Source organism: Thamnophis elegans, chromosome 11 (genome assembly GCF_009769535.1).
Source record: "Thamnophis elegans isolate rThaEle1 chromosome 11, rThaEle1.pri, whole genome shotgun sequence".
Taxonomy (NCBI): domain Eukaryota; kingdom Metazoa; phylum Chordata; class Lepidosauria; order Squamata; family Colubridae; genus Thamnophis; species Thamnophis elegans.
The window spans coordinates 11,709,287-11,726,919 of NC_045551.1; the positions used below are offsets into that span (position 1 = coordinate 11,709,287).

At 39.1% G+C, this 17,633-nt stretch overlaps 1 protein-coding gene across 5 annotated transcripts in view; it reads right to left on the reverse strand.

Moving 5' to 3' along the window:
- RABGAP1L (RAB GTPase activating protein 1 like) overlaps positions 1-17,633 on the reverse strand; it is a 198,861-nt gene that overhangs the window by 163,322 nt on the left and 17,906 nt on the right. For all 5 annotated transcript variants that reach the window (XM_032226745.1, XM_032226746.1, XM_032226744.1 and 2 more), the window contains exons 4-9: positions 17,119-17,293; positions 13,886-14,046; positions 12,742-12,852; positions 7,106-7,172; positions 1,637-1,739; positions 1,125-1,291 (exon numbers count right to left, since the gene is read on the reverse strand). In XM_032226745.1, coding sequence (XP_032082636.1) covers positions 1,125-1,291; positions 1,637-1,739; positions 7,106-7,172; positions 12,742-12,852; positions 13,886-14,046; positions 17,119-17,293 — 784 coding nt within the window. The remainder of the gene's footprint in view (positions 1-1,124; positions 1,292-1,636; positions 1,740-7,105; positions 7,173-12,741; positions 12,853-13,885; positions 14,047-17,118; positions 17,294-17,633) is intronic.

The window sequence follows — 17,633 nt, forward strand, 5'->3', positions numbered from 1 at the left end:
GTTGGCATATTATGATACTCATGGTAATTTGAGATTGAGTCCCATGAACTCGACATTATATCAGAAAACTAAAAAGGGTATTGTTTTAGTCAATGTGTCATCATAGCATTATCGTTACATAATTGTAGCGTTACATAATTGTATCTAGAGCCGAGGTGGCGCAGTGGTTAGACTGCTGTACTGCAGCCACTTCAGCTGACTGTTATCTGCAGTTCGGCGGTTCAAATCTCACTGGCTGAGGGTTGACTCAGCCTTCCATCCTTCCGAGGTGGGTAAAATGAGGACCCAGACTGTGGGGGCAATATGCTGACTCTATAAACCGCTTAGAGAGGGCTGGAAGCCCTATGAAGTGGTATATAAGTCTAACTGCTATTGCTATTGCTAATTATAATATGATCTCTCTGTATTGTTTAAAATGTGGGCTGCTGCAACTGGAAGAAAATGGCTTGGTCTCCTTCAAAACTAGAGCCTCATGTATAAATTACTACAATATAGACTTGGAAAGTTATCAGTGTATTAATCATCAAAGATATAAATAACTTGCTTCCCCCAAAAACATATGGAGTTGGTCTGTCACATTCTTTAAGAATTTGCCTAAAATCCATACATGAGGGGTAACTCAATAATGTTACAGTTAGTCCTCGCTTACCAACCACTCATTCAGCGACCGTTCAAAATTTTGATGGTGGTAAGTGGGTGGCACTCACAACCAGTATTCAAAGTTGTGTCTGCAGCAGTGTCTCCTCCCCCGGCAGAGTTTGGGCACTTCACAACTATTGTGTTTTTACGATGGTTGCCGTGTCCCGTGTCACATGATTGCCATTTGCAACTTTCACAGTCAGCTTCCAATAAGCAAATTCAATGGAGAAGCGACTAGTGGATAAATTATTCTGGCAATCAATTCTCCAATTCCCAGCTCTCAAAGAAACCTTGCAAATTGTCCAACTGAAAAAGGCTTTCCTCCCTATTTATTTTTCTTATGCACCATCGACGGCCTGGCTCCATTTACCTATAAACTTTAATCCCCAACACTTAATTTACATAGCATTTTGCAAAGTATATACAGACAGTGAAATACTTTTCCAACTCATTAAATTATTTCTTCTCTTTTTATTAAAAATTACCTGTTTTAATTTCATACAGAATGTTTTTGTGTAAGTTTTCCTGCTGAAGTACCAGAAGCGTTCATTGGCTGGATACACTCGCACAAGTGTCTCTAACAGGAAACGAACTGGCTCTACCACTTCTGTGACTACCATATCTACTCCCACAGTCATGTACACACGCTTATCTGTAACACACAAATAAAATTAAATTTCACATTAAATGGCAATAACAATGAAGTATACTCGTATGCTTGGGAACTTCTGATTTCTACTCTACTGAGATTCTTCTCTTGTATAACTTCATATTGTTATTTCATAACACTGCTCTCTCACCTACTGTTCCCTTTGCTCTCCAAAGTCCCACTTCTATTTATGCATCAGATCTGGCTTTTTTAATGCAATATCTATTGCGTTATAAATAAATGCATATTGCAGTGCATGAGGAATGTTATTAAAACAGAAGGCTAACAATATATTTAATCTCTTTCCAATAATGTAATCACATAATAGCATTTTAAATGCATACTTACCCTTAGGAGTTTCTTCATTTAAGACTAAAAAGATAGGTATATTAGGATTCCAAAGGCCAGTTATTGCATAAGCTTTACCATCTGAACATTTCCCCATAGACTCCTAAGAACAAAAACAGGATTTTTCCAAATTTACTTAGCAGTTTTCAATATGTATTTGTACAACTAGAAGCCATAATAAATGGAGTAAGACTATTAAACTTACAATATCTACAGCATTTAAAGAAAACATATACAAGAGGGCTTATAGATGGTACCTCCCCCCAACGAGGTTAGCCAAAATGTTTCCTGGGTTATCTCCACTGTGTTGGAAATGTGGAAGAAGGGATGGCACATTCTACCATATTTGGTGGTCTTGTACTGAGGCCACGAAATACTGGAGAAGGATTCAAAAATGGCTAAAAGAGATTACTGGGGCAAGCATGGAATGGAAACCCGAGAACTTTTTACTAAGCGTAAAACCAGAAAACATGAGTAACTCTATATGGTATTTGAGCCTACATATAATTGTGGCTGCAAGAATAACTTATGCGCAATTTTGGAAATCTACTACCATACCGCCGGAAGATGCCATAATTAAAAAGATCTATGAATGTGCAGAAATGGACAGAATGGCGGGTTGGCTGAGGGACAAAGGAGAAACAGAACATTAACTAATTAGCTGGAACCTATGGTATATGTGGGCGACAAGGAGAACAGCAGGGACTTAAAACGGGGAAAGTTAAATAGCAGTTGTTAACAATGGGAACTAAAAGTGAACATGGGTATTGTAATAGATCCCTGAACTTTGTAATGAGAAGATGCTGCTTAGAGACTAAACAATGAGGAAGGGAAAAAAAAAAGTTGGGCTGTGAATGACTGTCACCGCGGGGGGGCGGGGGGGGGTGTATGTTTAAAAATGTATTTGTATGTTTTATCCTTAAAAAATGTATAACCAATAAAGATTATTTTTAAAAAATCCATAATAAACATCTTAAAGCAAGTACAATCTTTAGTGTTGATTAACAACTGAAAAATAGTAGAGATAGTTCCCGTAAGTTGCTTTTAATTTGCCATTTGTTTTAATAACAGCTTATGTGAGTATAGAAATGTAAAACCACAGAGCCAAACAAAGCACATTTAGCTAAAAACGGCAAATTTATGTGGACATTATTAGATCTCACATCTTACATATGTTACAACAAAAATACTCCATATCTTTATATTATAAAGATTGGATTATACCCATGTACATATACCGTATATACTCGAGTATAGGCCGACCCGAATATAAGCCGAGGCACCAAATTTTACCACAAAAAACTGGAAAAGTTATTGACTCGAGTATAAGCCTAGGGTGGGAAATGCAGCAGCTACCGGTAAATTTCAAAAATAAAAATAGATACCAATAATGTTTTTGAATATTTATTTCAAAGAAAAACAGTAAACTAGCGGTGTATTCAATGAAATACTTCACTCACCTCATGATGCTGATGTCCCGCTGTGATGATGATGTCCCGTGCAGCCGCGGGAGCGATGTCCCGCCTCCTATGACACACGGCACAGTGATTCCTATCATTGGATCACTGTACCAGAGGAGGTGGGACATCGCTATGTGGTTGCTTGCCATAACAAGGAGGAGGTGGGACATCGTTGCAGAGCGGCAGGAGGGGGAGGAAGGGGAATCGTAAGACAGCCCTGCATTACATTAGAACGTGAGGAGGGGGGGATGGTGCGGTGCGCGCTGCGCGGCAAACTGACACAGAGGGAGGGGAAACTCACAGGGGCACCGGGCCATTCACGAGTGTCACCCAGCGGCATGGCCCCGCCCCTTTTTCTCCTCCATTTCGGGCAAATTTTTCACTGACTCGAGTATAAGCCGAGGCGGCTTTTTTCAGCCCAAAAAGTGGGCTGAAAAACTAGGCTTATACTCGAGTATATACAGTAAACAGTCATATCTGCTTCAACTGGTCTTTTACAAACCATTTTCCTTGCCAAATTTCCATATTCTCAATATTCATGTGAAATACATATCCAAGTATTTTGGACAAATATATTTGGACCAACGGGTTAATAAAATCATTTTTTTGGAAGCCTGCTGGATTTGGTATATTGGAAATTATTTAGGACATCTACAGCTAAACCTCATTTTGTATCATTATTGGTTTTCTGTATAGAAGGAAGAGTTGAATTTGGTTCTTCTGCTCTTGGGTTGACAACATTTTAACTAGGATTGACCTAGCTAATCTACATAAATTTGATAAGGTGATGAGAGCGACTTGAAAATCACCATTAAAAACCTTTTAAAGGCTTTTCTAAGGAACCACCTCTCCTGGGTTAGCCCACTCCATTTAGATCTGGAGCCGAGGTGGCGCAGAGATTAGGGTGCAGTACTGCAGGCCACTTCAGCTGACTGTTATCTTGCAGTTCAGCGGTTCTAATCTCACCGGCTCAAGGTTGACTCAGCCTTCCATCCTTCCGAATGGGTGGGTGAAATGAGGACCCAGACTGTGGGGGCGATATGCAGACTCTGTAAATCGCTTAGAGAGGGCTGAAAGCCCTATGAAGCGGTATATAAGTCTAACTGCTATTGCTATTGCTAGATTTCTCAAAGCAGGGATGATGCAAGTAAGATCAGCTAAGGACCTACATCTGGAAGCTCTCAAGTGGGTGTCTGTTGTGGTTCCTGCTTTATGAAACATCCTTTCCCCTGAAATTAGATTGGCCCATCCCTTTAGATTTTTTGAAAAACCCTCAGGACCTGGTTATGCCAATAGGCCAAGGGTCCAATGGAATCTGAGATTTGATGGCTTTAGAGCGCCATTTTTATCTTCTCTTCACCCAGAGTTAGTATTTTTGTTTTTATGTTAGTTATTACTGTGGCTTTTTAGATTAGCTTATTGTTTTATTTATTGTTGTATACCGCCTAGCATCCCCCTTTGGGGGAGATGGGTGGCTATATACATTTGATAAATAAACAAATACGGAATCCAGCAATTAGCAATTAAGGAGGGCAACTATACAACCACTACTGAAGAATATTACAATCTTCAATATTCACCATTTTGCCCTTTTAGAGGTGGGATGGTTTTTGAGTCCTCAAGTTTGGTGTTTACGAAATTAAAGAAGGCTCGATTGGATTTCGTGTGTAACAGCTCTTCCTCCTGTTTACAGTGGTACATTCTGTTTTTATTTGCTGACATAAGGTTTGGTATCGGCTTTTAAAGTTAGCTACATAGCCAATTTTATTTTCCCACCAAAGGGATTTTTTTTTTAAATTGGAATTTCCTTATTGAGTAATTGGGTAATTTGTTCTTTTTGGCTTTGGGTGTTACTAAAGGTACATATAGATTAATGACTCTCTGAACTTCAGGTAGAAAAGTGTCATATGGTCTTCCGCAGTGTTGCAGTCATTGAATAGGATTTGTCAATCTGGGGATGAGAGGTCGGTAGCTATAAGATCGTAGTTTGCTTTTTTGAAGTTATATTTAAGAGACCTATTATGAGATTCTTTGTATGGATGTAAATTTAGACAAAAGTCAACCATGCTGTGGTCACTGTTGGAAAAAGGTTCTTTGATATGAAGGTTATAAATTGTGTTTAAACTGTTGCAGAAGATTAGATCGAGGCAGTTGTTGAAGCTAGTGTTGATAGTTACCAATTGATAACTACTGTATATACTCGAGTATAAGCCTAGTTTTTCAGCCCACTTTTTGGGCTGAAAAAAGCCGCCTCAGCTTATACTCGAGTCAGTGAAAAATTTGCCCGAAATGGAGGAGAAAAAGGGGCGGGGCCATGCCGCTGGGTGACACTCATGAATGGCCCAGTGCCCCTGTGAGTTTCCCCTCCCTCTGTGTCAGTTTGCCGCGCAGCGCGCACCGCACCATCCCCCCTCCTCACGTTCTAATGTAATGCAGGGCTGTCTTACGATTCCCCTTCCTCCCCCTCCTGCCGCTCTGCAACGATGTCCCACCTCCTCCTTGTTATGGCAAGCAGCCACATAGCGATGTCCCACCTCCTCTGGTACAGTGATCCAATGATAGGAATCACTGTGCCGTGTGTCATAGGAGGCGGGACATCGCTCCCGCGGCTGCACGGGACATCATCATCACAGCGGGACATCAGCATCATGAGGTGAGTGAAGTATTTCATTGAATACACCGCTAGTTTACTGTTTTTCTTTGAAATAAATATTCAAAAACATTATTGGTATCTATTTTTATTTTTGAAATTTACCGGTAGCTGCTGCATTTCCCACCCTAGGCTTATACTCGAGTCAATAACTTTTCCAGTTTTTTGTGGTAAAATTAGGTGCCTCGGCTTATATTCGGGTCGGCCTATACTCGAGTATATACGGTAGTCCTAAAGTAGTGACGGCATTATACAGGGTTGTATGAATTGTTTCAGTTGTGCACTCATTTAAGATCCAATTAATAAGAAGTAAATTGAGGTCACCAAGATAATGGGATGTTGGCATGAGGCTGCCCATGTTAGTAATGTAGTTAGCTTGCTTGCATGATCAAGATCATAATCAGGGGCTCTGTAACATAATAGGAAGCGAATTGTGGTATTTAGTGATAGATCACAGATAATGGTCTGGGGAAGAACAAGCTCTTGTGTTACTTGAATATTTTTCAGGTCTAGGGATAGCAACACCACCCCCTCTTCAAATTTCACGGTCAGACCGGTGGACATGGTAGTCACTTGTAGTGGTAATAGTGTCTGCAAAGGATTTATTTAACCATATTTCTCAGACAAATGTAAGGTCAAATTGAGCTGTCTTTAGTAGAAGAAGAAATTGTTTGCGAGGCTTCTTGCATTTAGTAGTTTGCATTTAAGGCTGTGGTGGGATTCAAATAATTTAACAACCGGTTCTCTGCCCTAATGACCATCTGGGTAGGTGGGGCTCGGTGGTCATGTGACTGGGTGGGCGTGGCCAACTCAAGGTCACTCAGGTCGATGGACGCTTTGCCTTAGCTGTTACAATGTATTAAGGGTTAACCGGAGAGGCAGTTTCTGTAAGCAGGGCAATAAAGATTAGGCTAGAAACAACACTAGAATGTTTCCTTCCTGCCTTCCTTACAGGATTAGCCCTGTAAAGTGGAAAAAAAAAACAAAAGGAGATTTCTTCCAACAATCGGTTCTCTGAACTACTTAGAAAGTTACCAACCGGTTCTCCCTAATAGGTGCGAACTGGCTGAATCCCACCACTAATTTAAGGTCTGTAGCGATGAACCTGGAGGAATTTGGGTACGTGCGTGCCTAGTTTTAGATGTTGGGGTGTTGGAGTTGTTGATTAATAATAATTAATATTCTAGAAGCATAACCATTTTCTGCCTTCATGAAAAAAGAAATAAAAGTATTTCCAATTCTGATTCCAGAAGGCTACATTTGGGATGAGAACAATGGATATTTTTTTGGACAGAGTCATTAAATTCAAAATGAATGTTATCACATAAGCTTTTGCCAGTTACACTAGAGAAGTATTACCATATCCAGTAAGTGCATGTCACTGTTTTTGACGTTTCGACCTGGACTTAGCAGCATTCCAAAGCACCTGCAATCAGGATTAGTGAACACAAGAAAAAGTCAAGTTTAAAACACTGAATTGTATACTGATAACAGAGAGTACAATTTTCAATTTAAATAGGGAAAACCAGTCTAATCCAGGTCCTATCAAGACAGTCGCTTTAATGACTGTAGCGTGAGGAGTACACAAAATGTTTGGAACAGTGAAACTTAATCAGTTGTCTGTTTGACACTGACAATACCAATTAACCTTTTCAGAGGGTTAATCCTTTCAAACTACTAGATAATATTTCACAGTTTTCCTTAGATTACTGTCTTTAAACAAAACATTCAGAGTTATTCTCCGATGTTACAGATAGGCAATGTGAATTAATGTCACAACATCTAAGAACGTTGCAGCATTTACATGATGACATCATCATGCCCTTGCCGTTAATTTCCTTCCATGTCTATTCAGTTTTCTTTCTTTCCTGACCTCTAATAAATAAAGGAGACTTTGTACCTTGTTACAACTGAGAAACAGATCGGCTTATGTCTTTCTGTTTTTAAAGCTCGGGGGCAGCCATCTTAACTTTGAATCTGAATGTTAGATGAACTCAGCAGCAATTGCTGATGAATGCACTCAGTCTACCAGTATCCCAAACTATGGAGTTTTTACTATTGTTTGATGGATCAATATGGCTACTATCACAACATGAATATGGTTAATGTCTATATTAATTAAGCTCAGCTGGAAAATTCCAGCTTGTGACCCCCACAGTAGATCTGGTTCATAATGCAGTGGCCAGCAGTGGTATCTTCCAAGTGGTGGTAGATAATTACTAATTATCAAGAGAGGCTTAGCTGACATTAATTTCTCTGGCAACTACTCCAGATAATAATATATTTTAAATTTCCTGTTTTGATTTATGTTTATTGTTTTAAGCGTTGTTCTTTCATGCTGCTTTCTTGTTCTGGACGCATGAAATGAAACGAAACAAAATGAAAATTGTTGCATCTACGAAAGAAAAATCCCCCTTCTAAGATAAGAGGTGAGTTAGTCTACTTAGTCTCCCACCAGCTAACCAAAACAGAATTTCAGAATAGGCTCAACTACCCATTTGGTGCTGGAAGGTAGAAAAAGAATATTTTACTTTCCAAGACGGGAAGGGAAACAATCCATATTCTTACAGGATTTCCTTCTATAAAAGTTCAGAAAAACTGTATTTAAATAGTACTATTACACATAATCCTTATTTACTGGCCACTTGTTATGTGACTATTTGAAGTTATGACAGTGTTGAAAAATAACTTTACAGCCGATTTATGACCATTTGCAATTTTCTCAGTGTCCCTCAATCACACGATAGCCTTTATAGTCAGTGTGCACTATCCTTGGCTGCCCTGTGTTTTTTTCCACCCCTTTGCAAAGCAAAGAGATTGGAGAGGAAGTGGTTGCAAAAAAAGTAAAGCTGTTTATCTTCTATATAACTACATCAGGGGTGGGTTTCTCGCCCCGTTCCAACCGGTTCGGTTGGAACGGGGCCGGCGGCGTCCTCGTGCACGCGCGCAGCGCATGCATGCGTACTAGCGTCTGTGCAATGCTCCAGCTGCTCCTGGAGGATCGCGCAGGTGCTGTATGCGTCCTGCGCATGCGTGGAAGCGCAGAACTCGTCAAAACAGGGTAAGGAGCGCGGGCGGGCGGGTGGGCCAGTCGCCGTTACTGGAAGTTACTTACTTCCGGGTTCGCCGACCAACCGGTTCGCAGGGACCGCCACGAACCGGTTGAAACCCACCCCTGAACTACATGCACTGGCAACCCAGGTTGGAAGCAGCATGCACTCTATGCAAACAGGTTACTCTCTTAAAATCCCTTTCTCCAATCTCTCTACTCTAAAGGGGAGTGTCAGATGTGAACAATCAGATCCATACTTGCATAGTTCAAGTTATCTATTTTATTATGTTCTGCCAATAAGGAATATCCCCAGGAATATCCCCAGTTTGGCAGCTCTCCCCTGGGAGCAACTAGATAAGATTCCAAGGAATTCAGGGAGAACAGGTTGTGGCCCATTTATTGGAATAATGTCAGCGTTCCAAATATCACGCAGAATTAAATCTGCACAGTGACTCTAGACTTGCACCATGCTTCATCCCTTCTCCCTACTAGACTGAATACTTCCCAACATTGGGGAGAAAAAGAGCATGTAATTTCTGTATACAACCTCTCCTTTGCCTGACCATTCTTCCCCAACTCCAGAGTGGAGAGATTGGAGAGGAAGGGATTGCAAGAGAATAAGTTGTCACTTTGCTTAGCAGCAGAATTGTTGATCCCAATTAGTCATTAAGCAAGGACTACCTATATTAAAAGTCAGGGGGAGTGAGTTACAATTAAATACAGTGACATTAATTATGAGGCTCCAGAGGTTGTTGTTCAGGAAAGAAGAGTGAAAAGATAAAAGAATAGTTTCCTAACAAAGGCGCCACAAAAAATTTTCTCTATGGTTTTTTGCTGATTGTGTTTGTACAAAACTTTCCAAACCCCCCCCCCCCAGAAATAGGGGGGAAAAATAAGGAAAAATTAACCAACTTATAATTTATAACTATCACTGAATATTAATTTTTACAAACTTGAGTCTGAATACAAACCTGATCTTAAAAAATGCATAAATAGTCCAGATTTATGCATAAACAACTATGACAATCATCTATCAAACAGGTTTTCTGAGTGCAGCATTCTTGAAAAACTTAAGAGAAAAGCAGTAAGAACTAATATGAAACTAAACATTGATTTCAAATATTATAGAAAGACTGCCATCTAGAGGAGAGTTTTTAAAAGCAACGTTTTTGTTGCTTTTAAAATGTTTTGTTTTTTTTAGTAGGCATGAATTAGGATCCACAATTTTCAGATAGCTTTTTATTTGCTTAATAATAAAGCGATTTTGTTCAAATTTTATTTTATTTTATTTTACAGGAAAGCCCATTCAAACTTTTTCCATTTTAAGATTCCATCTTGGAGGGGGGGAGGCATCTTCCTCACTTAAAACAGCAGCTTTAGGAAGAGCTCTGAACAATTTAAAACATGAGAAAGCCTTAGATATCTTCAGCAACGCAAGAATCTAACACACTCAGGATCACACTACACAGCCATCTTTACGAAAAAGAGAACAGTGAAAAATTAAGTCATAGATCTCAGGTATATTAATTTAACCAGGATATAATCTTCATTAGAACAATTAACCACAACAGAAGGAATGTTCTTAAAGTCAAAAATATATCTTTAATAGTTCTTTATAGAATATGAAAAATGTTCTAATAAATGTTGGATGAAATGTTGGATCATATTTTGAGAACTCAATATTGGCTATTATAAAAATTCATAAATAAGCTGTATACTAAAATGTATTTCTTTCAACCTTATCAATACCAAAACATTTCAAGATAGCTTCATGGTTTTTTTTAAAAAAGCATACAGAAACTTTAAAATACAATTAATAAATCAATAGCAATTATTAAGGGCAGACAACAGAGGTTGGTGGACAAAGCTATTAAAACAGCTTGCTGAAGAGAAATGCTAGTTTGATGTTCCACATTAAGCTTTCATGTGATTTGTTTAATCTTGGTTTAGCCTAACATGTGAATTTAGCCACTATAATTTGTAAATGATAGTTTATGGTTTGTAAATCATAGTTGATAGCTTGCCTTTGTATGTGAACCAAACAGCTTATGCCTATTTCAGCAATCGTGATTACCATGAACTATATTAACCTAAATTGTTAACCAAGCATTTGTAAAAGAACCAATGTAGGTGACATTATTACTACCCAAATACTAAACATTCAATAATAGTGTTAAGAAATAAGAATCAATACAGGGATTCCAAGATACCTTCAAAACTGATAAAATCTTACCTAAACTATATTTTAAGTTCTGTATTCAATACAGTTTAAATGATGCAATGATTAGTGCTATATTATCAAGAAGCGGGAAAACAAAATCTAATAATATGTAGAGGAGAGAAAATTTGTTGATAAAATCCATGATTTTTTTATGCTTGCCTTGGGAGCCCCTAAAGTCATTTATAGAATTTTTTTTTTTTGCAATGTCTTTTAAATCAAAAGTTATACAAGACAGCTTGGAATCAGTGGCTTGATTCCATAGAAGGAGCAGCAAATAGAACATATGCTTACTATTAACCTTTTCAAGAAAAAGAATATAAAAAAACCCTTCAGAATATATTCAAGAAGAAATATTGAAGGGAGGGTGCCAAAAAAAAAATTACACATTTGCGATCCTTGGCTAAACGTCCTGTTCCTGTTGGCCTATGAACTGAATTTTCCTGGTGTGGGCCAAACAAGGTTAGGTAGGTTCATACAGGTGAACAATTTTTCATACAATTCAGACTCCAGGTTCTCCTTGACTTACGACCAAAATTGAGTTCAAAATTTCCATTGCTTAGTAAGGCAGTTGTCGAGTTTTGCCCCATTGTATGACTTGTTTTTTGCCGCAGTTGTTAAATGAATCACTATAATTGTTTAGCGGTTGTTAAGTGAATATGATTTTCCCCATTGACTATGATTTTCAGAAGCTGTCTGGGAAGGTTACAAATGGTGATCCTATGACACTAGGATACAAATACATGCCAGTTGCCAACTGGCTGAATTATGATCACATGGCCATGAGGATGCTGCAGTAGGGTAAATGTGAAAAACAGTCATAAGTCACTTTTTTCAATGCTGTTATAACTTCAAATGGTCATTAAACAAATGGTTGTAAGTCAAGGACTACCTGCATATGATTTACAGCACTAAAGATATAGTGGCGGATAAGCCAAGAATTTGTAGTGCCAAAATATATCCCCAAAAATGTGTCCAGTTTATCCATAAACAGGGGTGGGTTTCAACCGGTTCGCGGCGGTCCCCGCAGACCGGTTGGTCAGTGAACCCTTAAGTAACTTCTGGGAACACCGAAGGGCCCACCCGCCCGCCCGTGCTCCTTACTAGTCTTTGAAGGCTTCTGCACTTCCATGCAGGCACATGGCACATACAGCGCCTGCGCGATTCTCCACGAGCAGCTGGAGCATCGCGCCGGTGCGAAGACGCATGCGTGAACTGTGCGTGTGCACAAGGACGCCGCCGGCCCCGTTCCAACCGTATTGGTTGGAACGGGATGAGCAACCCACCACGGTCCATAAAGTATATACAATAGTTTTTTCCCTCAGCTTTTTACCTATGTAACTTTCTGTCTAAGCAGAGCCTTGAATTTTTAACTAAAATATTTTGAAAAATCTGCCATCTGCAGATAAGCTAATTGTGAAATTAAAACCTATGAAAACCTATGAGTCAGCTTATTGGGGAGTAGCACAATTTTCACAGTATCTCTGTTTAAAAATTCAAAGGTTGGCTAATCCATGAGAGTATATGCTTATATGTGAGTATACACAGTAAGCATTTTCAATTGGGATCATTAACAATTCAGCAACAGAAATGATAAAACACTGGTGCAAAATTCACTCAACTTCCAGTTTTTAAGTTATATTTTTGTGGAAATACTATTTTGGAAAGAATTGAGATTATAAACATTACAAAGCACTATTAATGATGGGTGGTAGCTATTATTACCTTTCAATGGCCAATTCTTTGTTGGAAATCTGCTGTATAGTGATGATAATCTTCTTCTCAAGGCCTTGCTTTAGTTTGAAGTAAAATTTCTCTCTGTCTTTTGGTACCGGACTAAAGAAGAATAACATTCTATCAAAATCTTTCAACAGCAAACTCTAATAAAAATTCTGATAAAAATAAGTTCATCTACTCATTAAAATCGAAGAACATCAAAATTATCAGACCAAAGACACAAAATAAAATGTTTTTACATATTGTAGGCAGCTCACTATTAAAAAGATTGTCTATTCCAGCATTGCCTCTGGTTACTAAAATCTTAAAAGTTTGGAAATATATACCGTATTTTTCGGAGTATAAGACGCATCATGATTTTGAAGAGGTAAATTTTTTTTAAAAAGGTTTTGCACTCTGCACGCCTCATTTTGGGGGGGTTAAAGGGCATGCAGAGCTTTTGGAGACTTGGAGGCTGCTCATGGACTGAGGGGCAAAAACGAGCAAAAATGGTGCGTTTTTTGCAAAAATGGGCTGTTTTTTGAAAAAAGGGGGGCATGCACAGGTTTTGGGAGACTTGTGGAGTGCTTCTGAGGCCTGGGGGGGACAAAAATGAGCAAAAAACGGCACATTTTTTGCTCATTTCTGCTCTCCCCAGCCCCCAGGAGCACTCTGAAAGCCTCCTAAAAGCTATGCATGGCCATTTTGATGAAAGAGGGGGGTTCATTAGACCAAAAATGCTGTATTCAGTGTATAAGACGCACCCAGATTTTCACCCTCTTTTTTTTGGGGGGGGGAAGGTGTGTCCTTATACTCTGAAAAATACGGTAATTATTTTCTAAACTATGATAAACTGCTTTACTATCCGCCAATCCTTGCCTTTTGTTGTGAATATGTGCATTTTGAATTCCTTAGAGCAGTGTTTCTCAACCTTGGCAACTTGAAGATGTCTGGACTTCAACTCCCAGAATTCCCCAGCCAGCATTCGCTGAGTTGAAGTCCAGTCATCTTCAAGTTGTCAAGGTTGAGAAACACTGCCTTAGAGGATGGTATGAAGCTATCTGAACAAATAGGCAAAATTAATTTACTTTCATAAGTTTAAATTATTTAGGTTTTTTTTCCCCCTTCAATTTTTGTCATTTATTTCATTTACCTGAAATTTCCTTTACCATCATCTTCTTTGACCTCTAAAGAAACAGTGAACATGAATATATCACTGTCAGGACTTGAAACAATAGCATCCTTCACATTATCTGATGCCTGTTTGGAGGAACGCTTGAATGCTGTTGAAAAACTATACAAAATTCGGCTAACCTAAAAAAACACAGAGGGTGAGAGAAGGGCATAAAATATAATTTAGGGAGAATAGAGGAAGTTTAACAAAACCAATAATTTATAATGCAAAACCAAAATATACTTATTTTGACTTATTGATTTAATTTTGACTTAATTACTTATATACTCTATGTAGGTAATCATTTTACATTTTACGTATTATTAATTTTCAGAGAAAAAAAACTAATTTGCAAAATTTACAATTTGCTGTTCTTTAATAAGTCTTCCAATACTTGAACCTTAAAAGAACAAGAAAATGTATTTTATCAAATATAAGCTTCCAAGCACAGCATCTTAATAATCAATAAACCATATCTATTTGTTAGCAAAAAAAACCTGTTATCATAAACATTCTTGAATAGTAATCTGAATTTAGGAAACATACAGTAATTGCTGATAAAAGGTAATGCCAAAATTATCTTTTGTGATCCACTTTTAAAGCAGCAAAATAATTATATAACTGTTCTGACCCCCTCCTCCATCCAGTAACGAATGCCGAGACAAGCTTAACTAGAATGTACTTTTAGTAGCAAGAAGCCAAAATCTCGGTGGCTGAAAACCAAGCAAACAAACAGATAAGGACCTTGGCAGCAAGTCAGACAAACCTTGGCAGCAATTCAGACAAACCTTGGCAGCAATCCAGCCTGCCAAGTTAGTTACGTTCTCTTTAGTCAATGTGTTGACTTCTGCAAGAGGGGCGTGTCACAAGCAGTCTTTTTTATAGTCTGGAGAGGAGTCTAATGACTACCAGCTGAGCGCAATTACCTCCTGTAATTGCATAACTGTTCCTGACGCCTAGTAGCTCTTCGATGGTGTGCATCCAGGAACAACTCACTGCTGGCTTCTGGATCACTCTCCCTTGTCTCCTCCCCACTGGTCCAAGGCTCAGGTGCCACCTGGTGGCCAACCAGTCTCTCTGTGCCCTGCTCGGAATCGGAACCCTGTCCAGGGTCCTCCACATCCTTCAGAGCCGACTCAGAGGGCCTCTCGCTGTCGGAGTCTGGTGGCAGTTCCAACGGCACCTGCTGGGCCACAACATATAACTATCCCAAAAATTTGAAGGGTATGCTGGGTATGGGTATGTTCTTCCCATAGCAGTTTTGGAGGACCAATCCAAAAAAATACCATATGACCTGAGATTGTGCCCCTGCAGACAAGGGGTTATTGAAACCACAGTTCATGTCCTACTATATTGTATCTTCTATAAGGATTCGCATTATAACACTTCACCTAATAACATTTCTGGGAAATACTCATCTCTTCTATGTACAACTGCTGTATCAAATCAGTATTAACTAGTTTCTTTAAATGTACCCAAATTTTGCTATACTGTATGCAAAATTAGGCAGACTCTAAGTGCCCACTGATAATCCATCACCAATCGTAATATATTATTTTGTCTGTTTTTATTTTAAATTTTTATTATTAGTATTGTTTTTAATGCTTTTATCTGTAATACTGGTCTGTGACCGTATAAAAATTGATTGATCTTTGTGACTAGTAGTTCAGGAAAATCCGAAGACCCACAGGTCATTCATTTAAATCCTCAGTGAAAACTAGTTTAACTACTAAGTTTAACTTCTGAACGAAGATTTTTAATATCACATAATTATTCAAATGATAAAACAGTTTTTTTCTCTGTTTTTGAAACACGCTTGCTTAAGGAGGAGGTGACTGCTTGGCTGTTGGGGGGGCCCTGTGCCCACATCCATTTCCTGTGCACATTCCTGAACCAGGAAGTCTTGCTCTTGGTCACTCACAGTCAAATTATTGTAATACAGTATATCTGAGGCTGCCTTTGAAAACCACTTCAAAATTACAACTGGTCCAGAATGCAGCAATGCACACAATGTTGCTCCCACACCCATTTACCAGACTACACTGATGTTACACGAGCTGCACTGGCTTCCAGCTTCTTTCCAGGTTACATTTATGATGTTAGCTAACATCTTGAAAGCCCTATATGGCTTTATGTCAAGTTGTTTGCAGGATTGTCTATCTCTCAGGCATCTGCCCATAGAACCAAGTCAGAAAGGATAGATGTACTTGTTAGGTCAATTCCCTCAAATGTTACTATCTTGTGGGGCATAGGAAGCTGTTGTGGCCCAGCAGGAGCCATTGGAGCTGCAAACAGACTCCGCCAGCGAGGGGCCTTATGAGTCGGCTGTAGAAGAGGTGGAGGACCCTGGACAGGGTTCTGACTCTGAGCAGGGCGCAGAGAGGCTGGTTGGCCACCAGGAGGTGCCTGAGGCATGGAGCAGCGGTGAGAGCCGAAGGGAGTGTGCTCCTGACGCCATGCCAGGGAGGTGGTCCTGGATGCCCAGCAACGCCGGGCAGATCGATGGAGAGAACAGCTAGGCAGTTACAAAAGATAATTGGACCCAGGTGATTGTAATTAGGCTACTCTCAAGATTGTATTTAAAGAGAGACTGGGAGGAGCCTGGTTTTGCAGGATTCAACGTCATTCCTAACTCTGGAGAAGCTGTTATCTGTCGAAGTCTGAGTTGCTGCCAAGGTTCTTATCTGTTTGTTATGCTTGGCTTTCAGCCACCGAGGTTTTGGTTTCTTGCTAATAAAGTGCTGTGAAATTCCAGTTAAGCTTGTCTCGGCATTCGTTACTGGACGAAGGAGGGGGTCAGAATAGGAAGTGTTCCTGGCAACAGCGACAGTGCCTTTTCTGTAGCAATGCCGGTTGTGTAGAACACCCTTTGCCTGACTTCTGGCATGCCCCCATCCTTTTAGTGTTCTCCCCCCCTCCCCAAGAGTTGGAACAGGACAAGATTGGAGTTCAGGGATTTTATTGATGGGTGTATTGCAAAGTTTTGTTTGAGATGCTGAGTTTTGGTTTATTCTTCTTTGGTTTTCATTATGGTTGTGAGCTGCCCAGAGTTATATTCCATAACAGGGGCGGTCATATAAATGTGTGCTTTTAAAGCTTTGCTTACATTCTACAGAGAGATGCAACAATTTAGTGAATCAGACATTTCTCATCCATAACCTATTATTTCAACAGTGCTTTCTGAAACAATAACACTTATGCTTTCTACTTACTGCTTCTTTAATTTCACAAGAGAAGACATGAATTTGAAACTCCTCAGTGCCAGAGTAACTCTCAGTAAATGCAAAGCAGTCACATTCCAAAGTCCCATTTTGCCCACGGACACAGAACAACACTTTGTAGATTGGGAAAGAAGCAATTTCTGTACTGCTGGACTGATCTATTATTCTAAATGAAACGAAGAAAATGGAAAAACGTTTGTAATTCTGTGAGAAATAATAATTTCTTTGCTATTTTTGATATCTCTACCCACTCTGGAAAATGTTTAAAGTGTCCACAAAAAGATATATTGCAATTTAAATATTTAAATGTTATTACATTTTACAATACTGTAATATGCTGTTTTAAGTCACATGACAATAATATGCTGTTGTTCAGTTTTGTTACTTATCTTCTGAATATATTTTAGTTCAATAGAGTTCACATTTATTACATGTAGAAATACTTAACAGTGCCTGAATATTCAGGTACAACCGCTTTCTTTGACATGCATTTCAGCATTAAGTAC